This window comes from Augochlora pura, chromosome 10 (assembly GCF_028453695.1).
Source record: "Augochlora pura isolate Apur16 chromosome 10, APUR_v2.2.1, whole genome shotgun sequence".
Classification (NCBI taxonomy): Eukaryota; Metazoa; Arthropoda; class Insecta; order Hymenoptera; family Halictidae; genus Augochlora; species Augochlora pura.
The window spans coordinates 6,060,656-6,081,461 of NC_135781.1; the positions used below are offsets into that span (position 1 = coordinate 6,060,656).

Genomic DNA, 20,806 nt, shown 5'->3' on the forward strand with positions numbered 1-20,806 from the left:
ATTTTATTACTAGATAACTTCTTCCCGAAAATTATAATAATTTTCTCTTTTATTAATTCAATCATTTTTCATTTCATACATTTGTATAAAATGCAGACACAAATAATAATTTTTTGGTAACGTATTTATTCACAGAAAGGAAATTTGCTATAACATATTTATAAATTTTCAACAGCTTTATGTTAATTTAAACTTTACACGAACATGAAATATATTTCATTCGAGTGGGAACATTATATACATTTACATATACATATACATACGTACACATCACTGTATCATTCAAACAGTAACACTGATACATCACAAGTCATATGTATATTTTTAATTGCATTAAATTTTTGTTCAAAACTCATTATCGATTACTCGTGGCTTTATCTTTGTAACTCTTCCAAAAAATGAGATTATTTATCGCCTCTCAGTTTCAATATAAATTAATTTTAACTTATTTGAGATTAGTATCAGTAATATCAATCTGCATACGTCCACGTGGAATACACTCGCAATCACATGTATGTACATTAAATATACATCAATGTTTATAATTGTTCTTATGAAACTCATTGCACACACATTCCTTTTGTACTTCTCAAGCTAAAGTTGTCCCGAATTCACAAATAATTAGAGCAAATATTATTACTTCTACTTGCTTTCTTATATTTTTCTAAGATTTGAAATTTTACATGCCTCTTCTGACGATACAATTAACACCGATAACTCGAAATATAACTCTGATATCGCTAATTTTAATATTCTTTTACTGTTGATACATTAGTATTAGTTTCATTAGTTTCTGTGATGACGAATAAGCTTTACTATCTTAAATTATTTTTTTGTTTAAGTTAAAAATAATTGCAAAGTCATTCTAAAATAATGTGTGCTTAAATTCTTTCTAATAATTTATTCTTACGTTAGTGACTATTCGATGATCTTCATGATAAAATTATTAAATTTGTTACACATGATACGATTAATTTTTTATTTTACTTGTAGCTAAATGATGTATGTTTAAATGAATATTGAAAGATTATTTCGTTTCGTATTTCACTGAAGATTTTCGAATTTCAAAATACGCAAATAAATAAATTTGAACTTTGTCCAGATCCATTATTCCCGAAACAAACAGAATATATGCCTACTTAATTTAATTAATTATCATTAAAACATACTTTTATGCACCTATGAATAAAATCAATTATTTCATGTGTAACAATGTAATGTTAGACATATAACTTTTTTTATGGTATATTTTTGTTTAAAATTTCAGCATAAAATAACTTGTATATCTGAAAGGAAAAACATTTTTAGCGATAACATCTTAAATACAGTTACGTTTTTCGTACATAATTCTTGTAAGATACTTACATGTACTTGCCTTAGCAAAACGCGTTTACAAATTAATTTTTGTGACACTACTGTCACAAGTTAAAAATTCTCAATTTCGCAATATAGCAATAAAAAGTTTTGTGTATTGAATGCCGTTGTATGTAATGCCTCTAGTTTCTTCTTGGATGGATAAATAATTCATTGTCATAAAATAGACAATATTTCTAGTACGCTACTTATGAACGTTCTGGACAACGTGTATGTTGTATGCGTGGAGCATTTTTTATAGGATTTGCTGCTTCAGGAATATGAAGAACTATTTCTGGCTGTCCTGAACCTCCAGGATGTAATTCGTGACTACCTCCTGCAAAATGAAAATGTGAAAGAAAACTGCTTAGTATTAACTATATCATGTTCATGGATAGAATTCAAAACCTGAAGATAAGTTTGCTATAGCTGCCAATAAATCGTGATTAACTAAAGGTTCGTTTTCCTCTCTAGGCTTCCAACCGATAGGCGGTGAAGCTGGTGGTGAAATTAGGAACTGTTTAGTAAGTGCTGGTGGCTGGAGATGTTGATCTTCCACATCTGTGGAATGCATTGTCGTTATTAGGAAAGTGATATTGTTAATAAAATTATAAATATATTTTTACATACCTATTGGGGTGACAGGCTGTGCAAAGTAACAATTAATGCTGGTCTCACCAAAGTGAGTTTGATGCAGCTGTATCCTAGCATTAGCAGCTGCATTTGGGGAATTATAATTTACTCTCATTCTTCTAAATGATCTAAAATACTGAAAAGTAGCATCATCGCCAAATTGTTTAAATAACTCCTCTATTTCATGCTGTAACAAAGAAGACAGGTATTCCACTGAACATATATCTATTTATCTTGTCTGTAATATGCAATCTAATTTATCTTTTGTACCTTTAACTCATCGCTGCTAAATACACGGGGGTCCACATTAGTTACTATAACCGATATTGGTAGATCTTCATCATGTACCAAATCTTTTAGAGATCTTGTATTAGCCTCGCTATGACCTTTTCCTACGTCAAATTCCAGTTCTAATTGTTGATAATTGGGATGCAAGTTGGGTAAACCATCAACTTTGTTGATTATTATATTTTCTGTTTCCTCCACTTCTTCATTTTCCAATACTCTCGAACCATGCTTTTCTTCCATATTTGATATTTGCTGTTGAATTCCAATACTTATTACTAATTATTTTGATTCACTTATACACAATACCCATTAGACTAAACATAGCATTTGTCAATTTTTCATATCATTTACTTGAACACTGAATTTTTGTTGCTTAAGAACATCAATATCTCTTTTATAATTTGTATAAAAGAACTTGATGAAATCTTATTCATCAATATGAATGTATATAATAAATTATAGAAAACCATACAAATTTACGAGACATTTATTAACCGCATTTACGTATTATGCGATTTTATTTGTCACTATTCTATGTTCTATCTGTCACTGACACACAATTGCGATTATACGTATGGTACTACACATATGCGACGACATATCGTATGTAGCTTATTAGTGAAAAAAACTTGCTAATCAGCTGAATGCAAACACATACTACTTGCCTGATCTTTCTTAAATGGCTAAATCGAATGTACAAAGCTGTTTTCTTCAATACGAATATTTATCTGGATCGGGAATAATTTATTACTTAATAGAAAGTAGTTGAATTAGTTTTAATTTACACAGAAAATTGATTATCGCATTAACGTACACTTAACCATTTCCACAGCTTTCGGTACTCTACTATGTACATATTTACTATTTTATTATTATCTTAACGGAATCTTTCATAATCGTCGACTACAGGAAGTAACTAGGAAGATAGTAAGCCGGTACAAAGGATTTTTTTGTCTTGTACAGGATCCTATCTCAACAAACAAAAGCCCGTGAACTTCGATAAGAAGGAAATGGTACATTCGTATTGAAAGTTACGCGCATGCATATCACCGATAAACCAACGGGATTTAAATATGGTATTGTTCGTCTGCAAGATAAAGAATTAATCTCGATGTATGTAATGATATTTGAAAATTCGTCTTATGTAAATCTTCTTATAGAGTTACCTTTCTATACGTTCGTACAGAAACACGTATTTATATACGCATCTGTATGTATATACACCTGTATATATGTCGTGGGTAGCAGCGAGCAACAAATAACAATGTCGACGATGGAAGGTTCGCTTAGCAAATGGACAAATGTTGTTAACGGATGGCAATACCGATGGTTTGTTCTGGATGACAACGCCGGTCTTTTATCATATTATACGGTAACGTTGTTTGAACAATTTCAATATATTTTAAATTTGTTTGGTGCACATTGTTAATAGGTTACACACCCCATTATTCTATTCAAAAATTGAATTAATATATAATTCATTAAGGAATTCCAATCTGATGTACATTTTTTCCGAACGAATGTTTTGTTTTTTCGTTCTTCTTATTCTACATCGTTATAACCGTTTATTAAAACAACAATCTATCTGTCACAATCAGCTGATTTCTTAATTTCGAATAATAAAGTTGCTTCTAAAGCGATTAGGAAGAATCATTTGTTTATCAAATATAAATGATAAAAGTAAGTCAGATTTGAAAAGATATTTTAATACTTGTGCAAGTATTCTAACATTTTGTAAAATTTACATTTTTTTTATTAATTTCATAATCAGTTACTGATTATTTAGCTTAGTGTCCTAGTTTGTATTAATGTGACCATTTAAATTTACACTTCACTTTTATTATATCCTAGAGTAAAGAAAAGATGATGAGAGGAGCACGCAGAGGATGTGTACGTTTAAGGGGTGCCATTATTGGCATAGATGACGAAGATGACAGCACATTTACAATTACAACATCATCATATAAAGATGATCCAAAAACATTTCATTTCCAAACACGGAATGCAGAAGAACGCGAACGCTGGATTCGTGCTTTAGAGGATACTATATTACGTCATTCTCATGCTGTATTATTAATTTATCCTTTTTAATTAATTTTATTAATGGAATTCAACTTAAATCTAGTTAATAGAATGAGTTTATTACCATTTTAGAGATGGGATCCGAAAAAATCTCCACCTAAGCAGGATTTTGATCGTAAAGTAGCTGAGGCAGATGCTTACCTTCAATTATTGATAGATCAAATAAAAGTAATTGAAACAAAACAGAGAAACGCGATAGATGCAGAAGATGAGGAAAAGCAAGAGAAATATGCAGCAATTTTAACACAAGCTAATGCAATGCTTAATTCCGTTAAGCATACAATAGTTCAATTGCAAATTGCGAAGGTAAAAATATTTTATAACAGTAGTATATAGTTTAATCGAATTTTGTACATGCATTTAATACATCAGTTGAATCTAATATAATGTACATAACAAATATTGTGCTTCTAGAATACAGCAATACCTGTAAATGGAATATATAGGGGACCCACTGACTCAATACATGTTCAATCTGCCTTATCTCATGGTAATTATTTGGTACAATATATAGAATGCATTTATGATAGGAAAATTTTCATGAAATAAATTTCAGTTGCCACTAGAGAACCAAAAGCAACTGTAGAAACTGGTATTGAGTTAGGCTCTGAATGTGTAGAACCAAGAGTACCTACATTGCCAAATGGTAATTTTGCTTCGGTTACTTGGATTTTACAAAATAGAAGTAACAATTACAGTTTAAGGATATCTAGTTCATTATTTTATTATTATTTAAGAAAGTAATTCGATATATTATTATTATATCTTTCTTGAAAAGCCGTTGTAGATAGAGACCTTCCAGTACCGCAGTTCTCTTATTCATCTTCGGACGAAGATGAAGATTATTACGATGCGGCAGATGAAATATCTCCACCCTCTGCGATGCAAAATCATATCACTGTGCAAGTATTCAGAAATATTGACAAACATAAAATATGTCGCTTGAAATATACTTAAAAAATGTCATAATTACGCTTAAACGTTTTAGTAGACGACGAGATAGCGAACGCCCACAAACGCATGCAGATAATTCTATTGAAAATCGAAAACAAAACCCGTTGCCGCCTACAAAAGGTGACGGATCTGTTGATTACGATGGTAAGTTTGCGTATTCCATATATTGGGTGTTTCACCTGACTTAATCACTTTAAATATCCCTTAACTTGTTTTTTTTATGCTAATAAAAAATATCAAAGAGCAACGTGATTTGCTTTGAAGGGATAACCTTCTATAAAAGAACTATTTAATCGAAAAATTGACATTTATAATGTACATGTAACTACACAAGGTCGCATGAAGCTTGTATAAAATCATGATATCATAGGTCACTGAATTGGTCTCGATTTTGATGTATTTGTTATAATAATCTACAGTTTCAATACTGCTGATCCTGAAAAGATATGTCCGAATTATTTGTTTTGTACTCACAAAAAATGTTATTTTCAGAAACATTTGTTGTCTTTCACAATATTGGTTCTTTTTCAAACCTTCTGATAACTCTTCTGATAACTCTTCTGATAATTATTCTTATCATAAAAAACTTGTAAGGTACTTAAGATATTTAAGTTAGGTATTGTCCTGTATAAAAAATATAATGTAATGACAACATACATTATATTACACACATGTGTTTATTTTCTATAATAGTATATATGTACATATATGTCTATATATATGTACATATATGTATATGTACATATATGTATATGTACATATATGTATATGTACATATATGTATATATGTCTGCTGTATTTTATGCATATAATCTTTTTATTCATATTTGGAATCAAGGAAATGTTCGAAGCAAGGAAGTGAGTTACTAAAATAAAATGAGTATACATATATTTAGATTAGTAAAACTAAATTGGGATACGTTCATATAGATCAAATTCTTACGCGTGTAGTTGATAGTCTTTCCCGAAATGTATATTAAAATTTATTCACGTCTTGATATTTAAAATTTTGATATAAATTTTCGAAAAAATTGATGTCCGAAATTAAGTGCATTCGCAGATATCGATAATGCAGGTTTGCACCATTCGACTTTACCCGCAACTAAAACTATTGATTTTAGAGAGCATCTTACACAACACGTGAATTATCGTGTTAACGTAACGTTATCGTAAAATAGTCATCGAATTTTTACTTAAAGTTAAACCTGAATGTCTGGTAATATGACGAATTCACAAGCAGAAGGATTTTATCAAATTTTAATGTTTCCTACCTTTCTGTGGATGTTATTCCTCAGAAGAAGATTTTTATGTTATGTGTAGTTCATTTTTCATATAGTGAAAATATTTAGGAATGGATATTACTTGGTATTTTACAAAAAAACAATATGCTGCACGCAGATTCAAGAAGTAAGTTTTTAAATTATAGAAAAATGTAACTATTTTATCAACTCGTACAAGCTTTGAAGATTCTTATATTCTTTAGTATCATTTAATTTCTGTAAATAAATAAGTTATACAGCATATAATCGTTATAGAATATTAAATTATTCGTTATTTATTATTAATTCTTACAATTATCTTTTGTTATAGCTCTTTACGAGGAGGAAAGCGAAACAGAAAGTTAGTAATTTTTCTATTGATACCTATATACATATACACATAGATATTAATCGTGCAATCATTCTTACACTGAAGCTATGAAGAAATAGAATAAAATATACAAATAATGTGTGTTTACTTAACCTTATGTGTGCACCCCTTTTCAGTGGATTCGATGGAATCTCATGGTTCAGTTGTAACCCATCTTTTATCGCAAGTAAAGATTGGCATGGATTTGACAAAAGTGGCATTACCCACATTTATTTTGGAACGCAGGTCACTTTTGGAAATGTACGCAGATTACTTCACCCACCCAGATCAGTTTATAAGGTACATGATAATAAAGAAATATCATTTAAAATGTATTTCATGTGTTGGTATAATTTGTTATAAAGCTGTATTGTTTGGTATATTTTAGCATAGCAGATATGACTACCCCAAAAGATAGAATGGTTCAAGTAGTTCGTTGGTACTTATGCAGCTTCCATGCAGGTCGCAAATCAGGGGTAGCTAAGAAACCATATAATCCAATATTAGGTGAAATTTTTAGATGTCATTGGGATATTCCCAATGATGCTGTAGATAGTACAAATGATTCGAAATTAGTTACTGAAGGTCCTGTACCATGGTGTAGAGAGAATCAACTTTCATTTGTGGCTGAACAAGTTTCCCATCATCCGCCGAGTAAGCTCTTTTAATTTCTAAATTTTTAATTTTAAAATCACGTTTAATTAAACCGATATTTTATTCATATAGTAAGCGCATTCTATGCTGAACACTATACAAAGCAAATTAGCTTTGGAGCACACGTATGGACAAAAAGTAAATTTCTTGGATTAAGTATAGGAGTACACAATGTAGGAAAGGGTTGGGTGAATGTATTACAATATGGAGAAGAATATGTTTTAACTTTTCCAAATGGTTATGGTAGATCTATTCTCACTGTACCATGGATAGAATTAGGGGGAACTGCAACTATACATTGCCCACAAACTGGCTTCCACGCTACTGTAGAATTCTTAACAAAACCTTTCTATGGTGGTAAACGTAATCGTATTACATGTCAAATTACACAACCAGGAGATAAGAAACCATTTCTTTCTATAAATGGAGAGTGGAGTGGTGCTATGGAGGCAAAATGGGCTGATGGCGTAAGTGTGAATTTTTATCAATAAATACATGGTATATTTAAATCAACTTTAGCAGCTTCCTCCTAAATAACAATCCTACCAGAAATCATTATACTTGGTAGGCGAAATGGTAATTCAGAATATTTATTGTTTTGTATAATAAATTTTATGTTTTCAGAGAACTGAAATATTTGCGGACGTTAGAGAACTTCAAACTCAAAAGAAATTAGTGATACCAGTTTGTGAACAAGAAGAACATGAATCGCGAAAAGTTTGGCGAGATGTAACTGTTGGATTAAGGATCAACGATATGGAAAAAGCTACTGCAGCTAAGTGTACAATTGAACAGAGACAACGTGATGAAGCACGAAATAGGAAAGAAAATAACATGAATTGGCAAACCAAGGTATACATTTTCTAAAGTTAATTCTGTCTTTTTTTCTGTATCTTCAAAGATAAATAATATGCGATAATAATGTAATATTCTTCTTTTTTAAACAGCTATTTAAGGAAATTAAAGATGGTGGTTGGGCGTATGTTAGTCCCCTTGCAGACAGATTACATTTACCTCCAGATCAAGCAGGGGCAACGTAAATTCCGAAAATATTTCGCCACAGTCTATGATATTGCACAGTACTAGATATTTAACGCCTAATTAACTGAGGGCATGACTAATCTTAGTATTAGTTAATTTATAAAATATATTTTAATGCTTTTCAAGACACCGTTTTTACGCCTAATGACTTTTACCTTTGGAACAAAAGAAATTTAAGGGAATACTCACGTTCTTTCTTCGAAAATGTTACTTTTCATCTAAACCTGATTAAGTACAATAGCAAATATTAAAGTGGTGTATAATATTAAGATTTCATTCAATGATGTACATGTATTTTGATAGCTGGCAAATTATTTTTTATAACACATAGCTATTGATAGTCACGATATTAAATATCATGAGAGTATCGTGCCATGTATTATATGTGGACATAGATTTACAAAGCTTATGTATTGTTAAAATTCTAAACAGCTGTAAAAATGATATTCTCGACATTTTCTAGCCTTACGAATAAAAAATAAAATGTAATATAGTAGATCTCAAATTAAAATAAATGAAAATATGATTAAACTTTACCAGGGCAAATGTAAAAGCATATCATTTTTCAATATAGCCGTAAATTTAAAAGAATAATGAACCTGTTACTAAATTAGTTCATGCAAAACTTTTGAAAAGTGCAAGCATCAAACGATTCAAAATGTTACCTAAAATGATTTTAAAGCTACGTTTAAAGCAGTTAGATAGTAAATTATATGTGAAGCGACAGAAATTCGTAAATCTGAAAATATTAGATGTTATATACATATATTGCATGCATGTACTTACATAATTGTTTCCCATGTACCTTCAATTTAAATTGCCAACAACTTATATAATATATATATATACACATTTAATTATTTCCCGTCAATCTTTGTGTACAGTGTTTTGTGTTTGTACACTATATTTCACTCAGACATTTACAAATTCTAATTTAACTGCAATATTGGACATGAAATACAATACATTATGAGGAATATAAAATTTCGACAAAATAGAACTTTATTTATGCATTCATATAATACATATCGATTGACTTCAAATTATAATTATGAGTTTTTTATTTGAAATAAAAAAATTTAAGCAAAAGAGTTATTGTTTTTGTATGGAGCAATAAAAATTAGTTTCTTATGGAAACGTTAGAAATATAATTAAATCTCATTTATTGGTTTCTCCAAATATATATGTCCGATATAGTAATCGGATGCGACTCTATGAGGTTTTGGAAATCGTTTTGTTGATAGTACTAAGTGTTCTAAACCAATTTTTATCACCGAATGACCTACTTCGCAGTATGATTTATTCGTGGAATCTGTGATACTTTTATTTGTTTCATATTTATATAATACTTTAACAATAGATACTTTTTGTAAAGTTACTACATTATTAGTTAAAATTGCTTTAGGTTCTATCATTAAATTTAAGTTCCAGTCCATTGGTTTTAGAATAAGGCAATGAGTTTCTTTTCCCACGAAAGAATGTAAAACTATTTCTTCACCGAACATACCAGTCATTGAAGTTTTTATAGCTATTAAAAAGTCAGTGAAAGGATCAGTTGCATTTTTTGTTTTTAAATTATTTGATAAACTGTAATCAACAGAGTAACTCCACAGTTTAAACGAATTATTTTTATCAACTTTTCCCAAATATTGCAAGCATCTGTTACAAATTATGCTATTTCCATCTACTTTTAAATTTTCATTAAATAGACCCATATGGACAACAACAAAAAATGGTCCATAAAAAATATCAGATTCCGATGGCATCAACTTCTGCGTTATAGTATTGTGATTGTACTTACAACAAAACCATTCACTTGGATCATAATTCAAATCTGGCACAGGCAATACTCTTTTAACAACTACTTCTTTAGAAAGTGTAATTTTACAACATGTACATAATATGTGGCAATGAGATGTTTTAAGTAATTCATCATTTTCTGAATCATAAGAAGCTACAAAATCATTTGGAAAATTTATCTTTGGTAAAGAGTTATTAATCAATTCTGTTTGAAAAGATCCAAAAGCAGAATCAGATTTAATTTGTAAACGAAAAGAAATCCAATTATTTATTATATTTAATGCGGATAATGAATTTGGTATTAATTTTATAGATTTCACTAACAATTTTAATATTTTGTTTCCTATACTAATTTCAATACTTTCTTCTAAAAGTTTGATCCCAACTATCGCAGAATTTACTTTCATTTGCAAATGGATGAAAGCATTGCATATTTGTAGTCTGGGTCTTAATTCCAATGTTATAGATTGTATCATATTAAAATATGTCAATGTAATAAATTTGTTATTCTTTTCAATAACTTAATCTTAATAATTTGAGTAATTTAGAAGAATGTTACTTTAAACAAAGATCATAGTACAAGGGACCTAAAAAAAATATTAGATTTAAATTACAAGAAATATATATACCAAAATTTGTACATGTAGAAGTAGATAAAATGTTTATACTTTTACCTTCAAACCTGTGAATTTATTATCCAAAGTTCTAAACCAACTGATGTAAGGAAATGCTGTACTAAATTCCATTCCAAACATTTCCCGATATTTGTATATAAAGATCCCTAAGAAAAAATAATTATATTATTGCAAAATAATATCACAACTTGATGAATTTAAATATAAAATCTATTTAAATAATTACATCTGTCAGAATTATCAGTCAATTTTGAAAAATTGGTCAGAATTGGTCAAATTTATCGAAACAAGATAGACATATTCGTTACAACTGCAATCTAAAAGGCATTATTTAAAAATTGCATATTACTAAACAGTGAAACAAGAGGTAATGTACATAGTTTAAATAGTCTTACTTGAGTAGACCACGTGCGATACTTTGACATGTTTCTATACAGATCAATCCACGTTGGTTGTAACATAATACAGGTTGTGTATTATGAAAAATTATTTTAAGAAAACCTCATTCTTGTGAAATAATTATTTCAGTAAATAAATACATATCATAAACCTTTTTGGACAGCATAGGTATACATTGGACTGAAGGATGCGAGAAATAAAGCACTTGAAAATTGTACACGGCACCTGTCTACCATCTTTGATTGGTTCAGGTTGTTTTTATCATTACCATGTATTTCCAATATTTCCTCAATTGAAGTACCACATTCGAGGGCAACGAGGCTCTTGAATTGAGAAAATGCAGCGAATTGTTGTGCTCTGATTGGCAGGCGATTCTCAGCTAAACAGTGCTGCCCTCATAGTGAACGACAAAGGGAGAAAATAACGAATGCCCAAAACAGACACACTGCCAACCAACATTTGCAGTTTGCAAAGCACAAGCTCTTCAATTTAGAGACGACTGTAACCTAAAATCAAGTGTAAGGTTGGACAATGTTTTAAGAAGATCAACATCCTACAGTTATTTGTAGCTACATTACCAATGTAGCAATAAAAAACTACTTAATTAGCAAACGTGAACGTCAATGATATCGATACTGATTTCGTTTCTCGTATAATAACCTGTGCTCAAAGTATTATAACTTATAGACCGGAAAAGTTATAAATAGCCTTTTCAAAACATGGTTATTCTATCCAGATTTTTATCTCATCGAATATGGCAAAATTTACATCATTTACATTCATTAAGTACGTTTTATTATGTAACACTAGCATTATTATTTATTCGCATGAAGAACAAGTTTATTTCTTATACAAGTTAAAGGTTTATGAATATTTGTTTACATCAACAATTATCTAGCCTCATTTACTTTATTGACCACATTAAATGTTTTTATTGTTGATTAGTATACTAAACTTATCTTGCTATTTTTAGAACAAGAAAGGAGAGTGTTTTCATCTGTTTCGCAAACGGTAAAGCATGAAAGAAAAACCAAAAACTATGTTAAAAAAAAGGGCGACCAAAGCTCATCTGATAAATTAGATGAAAATTATAGAAATATTTACCCAGAATTCTTACCTGACCCGGAACCAATATACCGTAATAACTTACGAGAAAAGTTAGAACGTCTTGATATGATAGCTAGAAGGTCTGTCATCAGTATTCCTGAATTTTATGTTGGCTCTGTATTAGCTGTAACATATTCTGATCCACATGCAACTGGAAAAGTAAACAGATTTGTTGGTATATGCATAATGCGGGAGGGTTGTGGATTAAGGGCTTCATTCCTTCTAAGAAATGTTGTTGACGGTGAACCTGTAGAAGTAAAGTATGAATTATATGATCCAGCTGTCCAGAAAATTGAATGTTTAAGGTAGTGTTTAATTGTTTTTTTCATCTCAAAATGTGTGTAGAATTCATTAAACATTTTCAATATTTGCAGATTGGAGAAAAGATTGGATAAAGAACTATATTATCTCAGAGATGCACCGGAGGAATATAGTACTTTCCCATTCAATATGGATGCAGAAATATTACCTGAAGGAACACCAGTCCCAGTTAATGAAATTAAAATTCCTCTTAAAGACCAGAAATGGTTAGAGAAATGGGAACGACAAGAGTTGAAAGGTGTAACCGACTTAATGCCATATCTTACCGAAAAACGTAAAAGGACAGCACAAGCTGCTGCTAAACCATGGGAGAAATTTGATTTAATGAAAACTTACAGGTAGAAATTTCTGTACAGAAATGTACATTAATTTACATATAGAAGCGTTATACATTCATACATACTATTTTTTTATTGTATTGTTTCAGAGCAACCATTCCACAAGAAGAGCAAAAACAAATATTTTCTGAACTACAGACTGAACTCAATCAATTAGAGGTAAAAAAGAATATAATGAAACGTAAGCGTACATTTTCAAGACCAAAGAGGAGTGTATAAATTTTTTGTTTATGCTGTTAATAAAAGTTTAATCGTGTAGCATATTGGTATTTATTGTAGTGAAGATTTGTGTCCACGCGTGACATTGTCATGAAATATTCAATTGTTCATAAATTTTTTTATTTCATTAGGAAGTGAAAAATATACAATAGAAATTATAAAATTTCAATGATTACACATCATTCTTTGAACATTTTTGTTTGTTTCATGTGGAAACGATTACTTTTTGTCTGTTACATTAACCAAATTAACAGAGAGAAGTTTAAATGTATGAACATGAAATTAACTAGTCAGCAATGCCACATTAATTTCTTTAACCATTTTAATGCGATAGAGCATTTTTATGAGATGATCCTTAGCCAATGGAGACGTTGAGTACCATACTGGACTGTCCGGTACACAACTTCTTTCAGGTAATAAATAGAATACATCGTTACGAGTTTTCACGCTTTCTGGGCTATAATCGTAACAAAAAGAAACAAAATTATTTACATATTGTCTTAGGAATATTTAACTTTAATAATAAAATTAACTTACCACTTGGATAAGTAAAATTCATACAATTTTACTGGACATCTCAATGGATTTTCTTCATTTTCTTGTTGCTCATATACTTTCTTTTTACGTGAATTGCCTTCTAGAAGAAATAATCATAAATTTCTAATATTCTCAGACATGCAATACAATAACTATGACATCCAATACCAACCCAATGCAGATTGCGGTGGATAAAAACGAAGAAGTACGTTTCTCGATCCTGGAACTTTTCCTGTTGCAGCAGCAGGTTGCGCAGCAGGATTTCGTTTCCAATGTTTCATAATATGAGAAAATGATAACTGCATATGTTCCTCAACTGTCTAAAAGATTTGATTTATTTTAAAATTTTTGATGCACATTTTAGTTTTCAAGACTGCTAGAAATTTTACGATTTCTGTAAAATTATATAATACAGGGAATCACTACGTACCACGAGGTTAAAATGTTTCGTATTAAAAAACATAAGAGTACTTAAGAGAACATGGGGAGAGTGAGCACCTAATTGTTTGCATTCCCATAAATGTTCTTCTTCAACTCTTGTAACAATATATTCTGAGGAAAAATATGGCGTTCATTAAAAATTATTTCTTTCGAAACATATAAAAATGTAATAATCGAATATCTTACGTGCATCATTATAAAGAACAGAGAATTTCTTCGCTACTTCATTTAAACAGTCCGTAAACTTTTCATAATATGCATCAGTAAAAATGTTATCTATTCTAAGATTCTCAAACAAATACTGTTGTATTCCTGCAACAAAAAATTATGCTGTTTTATAAAACAAAAACTCTTTTGTACACTTTAGACATACTTGTTCAGAATGTGTACCTAAGCAAAGGTAATATATTGTGTCTGGAGCATATTCTGTGCCATTTGGTTTTCTAACTTCTTTTACAAACAGACACAGCGAATAATTTAATTCGTCTGCCGTGAGTTGCAGGAGATCCGTTTTAAATAATTTCATTTTTCTCATGGGTGTACTTTGCTTCTCTAATTCGGCATTTTTTGTGACTACCTGTTAATTATATTATTTAGTTCTTACATCTGTTTCCAAAAGGAACAAATGTCACAATTTCACCCAAGTTACCCATTGTCTCCACGCGTTTACTCCAAATGTATATTTCAGGGCCATGTTGGCATCTGGTTTCTCCATAGGTTCTATAATCCTTGGTTGAGGCGGTGGTTGAGATTGAGGAGGTGGCATCAAAGGCATATCATTCGTTGTAGATACACGCCTCGCTCGTTTATTCGGTGTAGACCTTGGTTTGTATGGAACCATTCGTTTCCTTCCACGAGAACTAACCATTAGTCGTTCGGACTGGACTAAATATATTAAAAATAAAATGAATTTTTACGATCTTTCCTAGAAAACACTGTCTATCAAATTTCAACTATTTTTTACCATCAGTTTCCATATTGGTCTCAGATTGTGTTGATGTTTGTGTAGCTGTGATTGTATTTGGTGTTAAAGCAGCTTCTAAATCAACAGCGGGCTCGTCCAGTTCACCAGTTGCCATCTTTAGAGCCATTTGTAACATATCATCGCCAAATGTATTACTAGAATCCACCCCTTCTGGACTAAAACCTCCGCTGTGTGATTGATCGCGATCACCAGTCTCTTCATCCCTAAAACAAGAAAGTTAATCACCGGTTTCTTTCACAATGTTAATTAGAAGCACATCGATTTACCTGTCGTCAGCAGAATCTGAGTCACTTTCATTGGTTTTCTTCTCCGTTGCAACCATCTCCGCCATCAGCAAGAGTTCAGCTTCGAATGGATCTGCTGGAATTTTCTCTTGTATTCTCTTAATGTCTTTAAATATTCCTTTAGCGCTATTTTTTGTCGTAGGTATAAAAATAGGAACAGGGATCGGTAACGGGAATGGACACGGGATAGGGAAAGGCATACTATACATATGCATTGGAAGTGGAACATAAATTGGTACTGGTATCGGAATAACTGCCTGGTTGACTCCATCCGTTTGCGTGGCCTTTGTACAAGGATGCGGACGCACAGACACTCCTTTTGTATGCATCAGTGGTTTGCACTGAGTGTTTTTATTGTGAACTTGAACTGGACTCGGTGGCCTCGTTATTATGTGTTGTTTGAATATGACTTGAGATGCCTGATTCTGACTAATTGCAACCGAAGGTATTACCATATTATTTACATTATTTTGTTGCGTTGTTGGACTAGCTTGTCCATTTGCTATCGCGGCTAGACTCGTGACAGAAGAAATCACTGGCATATTCTTTTTGTTCTGCATGTCATTGGTTTTTTGATTATTCGAGCTCGCATTCCTCTGAGGTAATGTTCTTTTAGGCATACCGGTAGGCACAGGGTCATCACCCGTTGGTATTGTTATCGGCGATTTTGTATATTGAGCTTGGAAGTTCATTACGCAATTGTACGAACAAAAGTTTCGTATCGTTGCATCCGACATCGTTAAATGATACTGTGCTTGAGAGAATTCTCGACAGAAGTCACAGTTTATCCTCTTCGCTGAAACCGCGTTGATCGAAACCTATATAAATTCGAAACATTTAAGATCAGATTTCATTTTCAATGACTCGAATTCGTCATAGGTAATGCAACATACCTGGTATAAAGTCAAACAATTCAAACTGCACATCATCATCACTTGTCCCGTTTTCAACTCCTTTTTAATCATGTCGAAATTATATTTTTTTACTTTGCACCAGTTGCATGGAACAATTTTTCTGTTTGTAATAATAAATATATTTAAACAGGTTTTTGAACAAAATGTGTGAGCCTCCTTCTCATAAAATACAACAGAACTCTTTTTGTTAGGCATTTCAAAGAATTTTTTACAAGTAGAACATTGGTCAGGATCAACTTTTTTTACAAATTTGAATGCTGCAAAACAAGGCTCGCTGCAGATAGCTACTGGACCAGATCTATCTATTTGGACCTCACAATGAACAACCTTTTCCTGTTGCAAAAAAAGATTATTTTAACATAAAATCAATTTTGAATTATCAAGTACAATAATTACGAATGAAAAATATCTCCTTACTTCTTGACAAACACTGCAACATTTTTTTTCCAGGACTGGAGGTTCTACAGAACTCATTTTTGAATATTTCTCCATGCAATACTGTGTACAAAAATCTTTAAATTGTCCTTTATCGCCGACCGGTGCAAGAAACCCTTCGGTACTGGAACTTATATCCTTCTGACAATATGTGCATACTTTTAATCCTTTCTTAAATTCTTCCAAACAAGTGGAACAACAAAATTGTCTAACGTCGTAACCAAATCGTACGCAATATTTGCCTAAACTTACTGCCTGCACCGATCCATTACAATTTCGACAATAACTTCCATATTTTGTTTGAAATTTCCCTAAACACTCTTCATTACAAAATTCCATTGTTTCCCAAGAGAGATTACGTTCATCACCGAGTTCAACAATCAGTAAACAGTTTGCACAACGTTTCTCTCTCTTGGAATTAACTCCATCACTGGGAATATCTACAGCTCTATTATTGGCAGCTTTGAACAAAGCTTTACAAGTTTTTGAACAAACATTAAAAGTGTCAAAACCAATTTTAACTTTAATCTTGCATGATCTCTCTTCTCTACATTGTTTACAAATGTCTTTGCTAGTTATTTCTTCGATTTCAGAATTCTTTGACTCTTCATCTATGTTAATAACATCCGTAGCTGTCGTTGTAATGTTGTTAATTGAATCTTTCTCTGCATGAGTATTTTCAACAGCTTTTGTATTATCATCTCCATCTTTTAAATCCACTACATCTTGCTGCTTGTCTTTATCGCTGTCTGCACTCGATTTATCTTCAGAACTTTTTGAAACTGTGTTGTGATCAGAATTAATTTCACATGTAGATTTGTTATTGTTAATGCTAGATTTATTCGTTTGTTCAGGAATTATCACTTTCATGCTATCTGGAATAATACATAACTCATCATCTTGTCCTGGTAAAACATTTGACTGTTCTTCTTCAGTTTCCATTGTTGTTACTTCATGAAGAGCTTTTTCTGTTGCATCATCGCATTTTTCAGTTGATCCTGCAACTTTAGTTTTACTTAAATTCTCATTTCCTTCTGACAAATTTGCTTCAACATCAGATGGTCTTGTGATACAATTCTTCTCAGCTTCTTGACTTATATTCGAAGACTGCACTGCATTAACAGAAATATCTTTATTTTTTTCATTATCTTTATTGCTAGCATTAAAGTCGCTTTCTCTAGCACTTACAATAACTTGTAGATTGTCAGCCTGAGTACATAGTTTAGGAAAACCTACTTCGGTTTCATTAAGATCATCTGTCTCCATTGGCTCAATAGATTCAACATTAAGGTTGTCTCCACCAAAGGGGTCCTCCGCATCTATGGATTGATTTTCAATTTGAGCATCTCCATGTTTCTCCTGAGAGAACTGCACAAACTCTGTATTTTCTGGCTCTATTATATTTTTTTCTACTGCATCCTTCTCGCAACCTTCAGATATTTGTTCTGAATCAGTCTTTTTATTACCTGAATTATCTTTTTCATCAACTGATAATTTGGTTTTTTCTGATTGAGAATCATCTACAATGGTGCCATCGGCCTCTTTTTCAACTACATTTAAATTACATGTTTCATCTGTTTTATTATCTGTTGAACTTGGAATTTCTGTGTTTTCTGGAACATCTACTAAGCTTTTTTGAGATTCTTCATTTTCTATTACGGTTGAATTACTCACTGTATTAATTGTGTCATTGCTTTCCACAACATCTGATGTTGTTGATATTGCTTCGCTTTTATCTTCTTGTAAAACAGTTTTCTCATTACTTTCACATAAATCATCTGACTGTATATTACATATTGTTGATGCTACATTTTCATTGCTTTCCTGTAAATTTGAATCGTTTGCTTCTAACTTATCTTTATCTAAAGACTTTTCTTCACACGATTTAGTGTTTAATGATTTACTATTATCTATACTTTCTTCACTTGTTTGTTGTGTTTCATTGGCTGTATCAGCCTTGGTTTCACTACTTTGGCAAGTCTGTACAATTTCTTTCTCAGTTTCAATATTTACCATCTCTTCTGGTGCTTTGCATGTATCACTATCAATTTTCTTTTTTTGAATAATCGAACTATCAATATTTTCTTCATTTTCTTCTAAGAGTGAATCCTTTTCAGTATTAGAATCCATACTCAGTCATATAATGGAATATGGTTACATATATCTAAAAATATATAAAAACAATGTTAACATAGTGAAATTAGTAGGAAGATGTACACAAATTTATATATACGCTTAGAAAAAAATAACAGTTTCTCTTTAACTAAGGCACATAAAAACAGTGATACACATTTTCATTTACATAAAATTAGTATACAAAGGGTTTTGTACGATGTAAACAAATAAATAAAAAATGATTTACACCATAGGTTTACATAGAGAAATAATAGAACTATATTTCTTAGAGTATAAAAATATGTAAACGAATTTTTGAATCACTGTATAATAATTTATATAGATCACTATAAACAAATATTTAAATTTGATATGTAAAACACATAAATTAAAACATGAGAGTGCAATGAGTTAATTACAGTTAGGATGGAAGTACCCTGTGGCGAGAAGAAATAATAAAACATTTCTCGAAAAACAACTGACACTACATTTTCTTCGCTGATGCAGTAAACCGCTGTATGGAAGATTGAGGTTATCGCAGAAAGTAGCTTCGGTTCGCCATGTTGCATTTGGTACTTGTGATTTAATCAAGTCTGACAGCGAAAGTAAAACATAAATAAAGGAAGAAAAAAGCTGTATTTACGTTCCTTGCTAAACGATGGCATTTTATTATGAACGTATAGGCTGTTAAACAGCACTATTTATTGATTAGAAATTAAAAATTCTGCACAGTTCAAAATTCAACATCGATCGAAACAAATTATATTTGAAAGTATATAAAACACTCCTGTACTTTTAGATAACAAAAAATACATGTATCACCTTTGAATCTCGATGCTAATAGCACTCAGTCTCACAATTTCTTATTTAAAACTACGATACAATATTCATCGTCGAAATATAGCTGCCGTGGCGGCAATCCACATACACTACCAACATACGTATATACATTCATAATCTCTTATTTGGATCAAACTAAATGAAGCCGCGTTCTCATAACAACTGTTATCGACGCTAATTTGTTTCTTACTATTCATCCCCTTTTGTATTCAACCAATTACGTTCACTTCAATTTTAAAAATATTGCAACAGAAATTCAATATTATATGACATTTCATAATAAACTTAAACTATTTTAATAAAAATATCTAAACATGGCAGTAATTTGAAAATAATGAATACTTATATCATATACACTATTTCTTTCACTATGTTTTTTCGATTAACGGATTTGAGGGACGATAATTATCGTTGAATTCGATGGTTTTGCAAAATGCGAAATGTGCTTGAATTACACAAAGTTCGAGCGCATGCTCACGACATAGAACATACTTTGTATACACTACATTTGGAAGCGAAACTTTCGTCGAAATCTTTGACGTTCGAAATTGCAAAATTTGAATCTTTCAAACGGACAGTGAATATTATAAAAGTTATTATTATCTATTTTATTTACATATGTCATGTAATAATGTTCTTACATATTAAGCACATTTCTAAGTAATTTAAGTATAAAAATTGTAGTATAAAAACTTGTGCACGCAATACACGTATCACAAGTACAATTTCTAAAGTCCGTGCGGAGAACATACTTGCGGGCACATGCGTACTAGACGTTGATGACTCGTAAAACTGCGAAGTT

At 31.1% G+C, this 20,806-nt stretch overlaps 5 protein-coding genes across 16 annotated transcripts; 2 read left to right on the plus strand and 3 right to left on the minus strand.

Moving 5' to 3' along the window:
- Positions 1 to 101: 101 nt before the first annotated feature.
- Sra (RRM_RCAN_like domain containing protein Sra) lies at positions 102 to 3,545 on the minus strand. Of its 3 annotated transcripts, XM_078192012.1 has the most exons (7): positions 3,089 to 3,275; positions 2,940 to 3,002; positions 2,257 to 2,526; positions 1,984 to 2,173; positions 1,762 to 1,914; positions 1,366 to 1,690; positions 102 to 1,286 (listed from the first exon to the last, which is right to left on the minus strand). In XM_078192012.1, the coding sequence occupies exons 3-6, from the start codon at positions 2,512 to 2,514 to the stop codon at positions 1,563 to 1,565; spliced, it is 729 nt and encodes a 242-aa protein (XP_078048138.1). In that variant the 5' UTR covers positions 2,515 to 2,526; positions 2,940 to 3,002; positions 3,089 to 3,275; the 3' UTR covers positions 102 to 1,286; positions 1,366 to 1,562. The 3 variants fall into 3 exon arrangements, with proteins under 3 accessions (XP_078048138.1, XP_078048139.1, XP_078048137.1); XM_078192013.1 differs by lacking the exons at positions 2,940 to 3,002; positions 3,089 to 3,275 and adding an exon at positions 3,441 to 3,545; XM_078192011.1 differs by lacking the exon at positions 2,940 to 3,002 and having other exon boundaries at positions 3,089 to 3,292.
- LOC144475764 (oxysterol-binding protein-related protein 9) lies at positions 3,299 to 9,474 on the plus strand. Of its 3 annotated transcripts, none has more exons than XM_078192004.1 (14): positions 3,299 to 3,350; positions 3,435 to 3,646; positions 4,126 to 4,341; positions 4,429 to 4,662; positions 4,771 to 4,846; positions 4,913 to 5,002; positions 5,135 to 5,258; positions 5,345 to 5,454; positions 6,901 to 6,930; positions 7,077 to 7,239; positions 7,328 to 7,593; positions 7,666 to 8,060; positions 8,218 to 8,445; positions 8,541 to 9,474. In XM_078192004.1, the coding sequence occupies exons 1-14, from the start codon at positions 3,314 to 3,316 to the stop codon at positions 8,631 to 8,633; spliced, it is 2,274 nt and encodes a 757-aa protein (XP_078048130.1). In that variant the 5' UTR covers positions 3,299 to 3,313; the 3' UTR covers positions 8,634 to 9,474. The 3 variants fall into 3 exon arrangements, with proteins under 3 accessions (XP_078048130.1, XP_078048131.1, XP_078048132.1); XM_078192005.1 differs by having other exon boundaries at positions 5,348 to 5,454; XM_078192006.1 differs by lacking the exon at positions 4,913 to 5,002.
- Positions 9,475 to 9,624: 150 nt separating this feature from the next.
- LOC144475765 (uncharacterized) lies at positions 9,625 to 11,710 on the minus strand. 3 transcript variants are annotated; one of them, XM_078192009.1, is made up of 4 exons: positions 11,465 to 11,710; positions 11,296 to 11,379; positions 11,109 to 11,215; positions 9,625 to 11,021 (listed from the first exon to the last, which is right to left on the minus strand). In XM_078192009.1, the coding sequence occupies exon 4, from the start codon at positions 10,908 to 10,910 to the stop codon at positions 9,786 to 9,788; it is 1,125 nt and encodes a 374-aa protein (XP_078048135.1). In that variant the 5' UTR covers positions 10,911 to 11,021; positions 11,109 to 11,215; positions 11,296 to 11,379; positions 11,465 to 11,710; the 3' UTR covers positions 9,625 to 9,785. The 3 variants fall into 3 exon arrangements, with proteins under 3 accessions (XP_078048135.1, XP_078048133.1, XP_078048136.1); XM_078192007.1 differs by having other exon boundaries at positions 11,296 to 11,386; XM_078192010.1 differs by lacking the exon at positions 11,296 to 11,379.
- A 176-nt stretch (positions 11,711 to 11,886) lies between these two features.
- Mrpl19 (mitochondrial ribosomal protein L19) lies at positions 11,887 to 13,492 on the plus strand. 2 transcript variants are annotated; one of them, XM_078192467.1, is made up of 4 exons: positions 11,887 to 11,986; positions 12,442 to 12,880; positions 12,950 to 13,234; positions 13,324 to 13,492. In XM_078192467.1, the coding sequence occupies exons 2-4, from the start codon at positions 12,642 to 12,644 to the stop codon at positions 13,451 to 13,453; spliced, it is 654 nt and encodes a 217-aa protein (XP_078048593.1). In that variant the 5' UTR covers positions 11,887 to 11,986; positions 12,442 to 12,641; the 3' UTR covers positions 13,454 to 13,492. The 2 variants fall into 2 exon arrangements, with proteins under 2 accessions (XP_078048593.1, XP_078048592.1); XM_078192466.1 differs by having other exon boundaries at positions 11,905 to 12,254.
- A 65-nt stretch (positions 13,493 to 13,557) lies between these two features.
- Positions 13,558 to 20,101, minus strand: Woc (zinc finger protein without children). Of its 5 annotated transcripts, none has more exons than XM_078192464.1 (12): positions 19,987 to 20,101; positions 17,032 to 19,213; positions 16,594 to 16,947; positions 15,683 to 16,518; positions 15,396 to 15,619; positions 15,081 to 15,316; positions 14,822 to 15,008; positions 14,618 to 14,743; positions 14,421 to 14,542; positions 14,163 to 14,310; positions 13,991 to 14,087; positions 13,558 to 13,910 (listed from the first exon to the last, which is right to left on the minus strand). In XM_078192464.1, exons 2-12 carry the CDS (start codon positions 19,177 to 19,179, stop codon positions 13,736 to 13,738), a joined length of 4,653 nt encoding a protein of 1,550 aa, XP_078048590.1. In that variant the 5' UTR covers positions 19,180 to 19,213; positions 19,987 to 20,101; the 3' UTR covers positions 13,558 to 13,735. The 5 variants fall into 5 exon arrangements, with proteins under 5 accessions (XP_078048590.1, XP_078048587.1, XP_078048589.1 ...); XM_078192461.1 differs by having other exon boundaries at positions 13,991 to 14,090; XM_078192463.1 differs by having other exon boundaries at positions 13,991 to 14,090; positions 19,648 to 20,093.
- Between the last annotated feature and the right edge of the window lie 705 nt (positions 20,102 to 20,806).

Excerpts from the sequence above, each read along its gene's own strand:
- Sra (XM_078192011.1), bottom strand. The coding sequence starts at position 3,130 with ATGTACATAGTAGAGTACCGAAAGCTGTGGAAATGGTTAAGT. Across the intron at positions 2,174-2,256 it reads TTAGCAGCGATGAGTTAAAG|CATGAAATAGAGGAGTTATT; the intron begins GTACAAAAGATA and ends TCTTTGTTACAG. Across the intron at positions 1,691-1,761 it reads TATAGCAAACTTATCTTCAG|GAGGTAGTCACGAATTACAT; the intron begins GTTTTGAATTCT and ends TTCATTTTGCAG.
- LOC144475764 (XM_078192004.1), top strand. The coding sequence starts at position 3,314 with ATGCATATCACCGATAAACCAACGGGATTTAAATATG. Across the intron at positions 4,342-4,428 it reads TATTACGTCATTCTCATGCT|AGATGGGATCCGAAAAAATC; the intron begins GTATTATTAATT and ends TTACCATTTTAG. Across the intron at positions 7,594-7,665 it reads AGTTTCCCATCATCCGCCGA|TAAGCGCATTCTATGCTGAA; the intron begins GTAAGCTCTTTT and ends TTATTCATATAG.
- LOC144475765 (XM_078192010.1), bottom strand. The coding sequence starts at position 10,910 with ATGATACAATCTATAACATTGGAATTAAGACCCAGACTACAAATATGC.
- Mrpl19 (XM_078192466.1), top strand. The coding sequence starts at position 12,188 with ATGGTTATTCTATCCAGATTTTTATCTCATCGAATATGGCAAAATTTA. Across the intron at positions 12,255-12,441 it reads ACATCATTTACATTCATTAA|AACAAGAAAGGAGAGTGTTT; the intron begins GTACGTTTTATT and ends TGCTATTTTTAG. Across the intron at positions 13,235-13,323 it reads GATTTAATGAAAACTTACAG|AGCAACCATTCCACAAGAAG; the intron begins GTAGAAATTTCT and ends GTATTGTTTCAG.
- Woc (XM_078192461.1), bottom strand. The coding sequence starts at position 19,179 with ATGGATTCTAATACTGAAAAGGATTCACTCTTAGAAGAAAATGAAGAA. Across the intron at positions 15,317-15,395 it reads GACCAATATGGAAACTGATG|TCCAGTCCGAACGACTAATG; the intron begins GTAAAAAATAGT and ends TAATATATTTAG. Across the intron at positions 14,091-14,162 it reads TCCACCGCAATCTGCATTGG|AAGGCAATTCACGTAAAAAG; the intron begins GTTGGTATTGGA and ends TATTTCTTCTAG.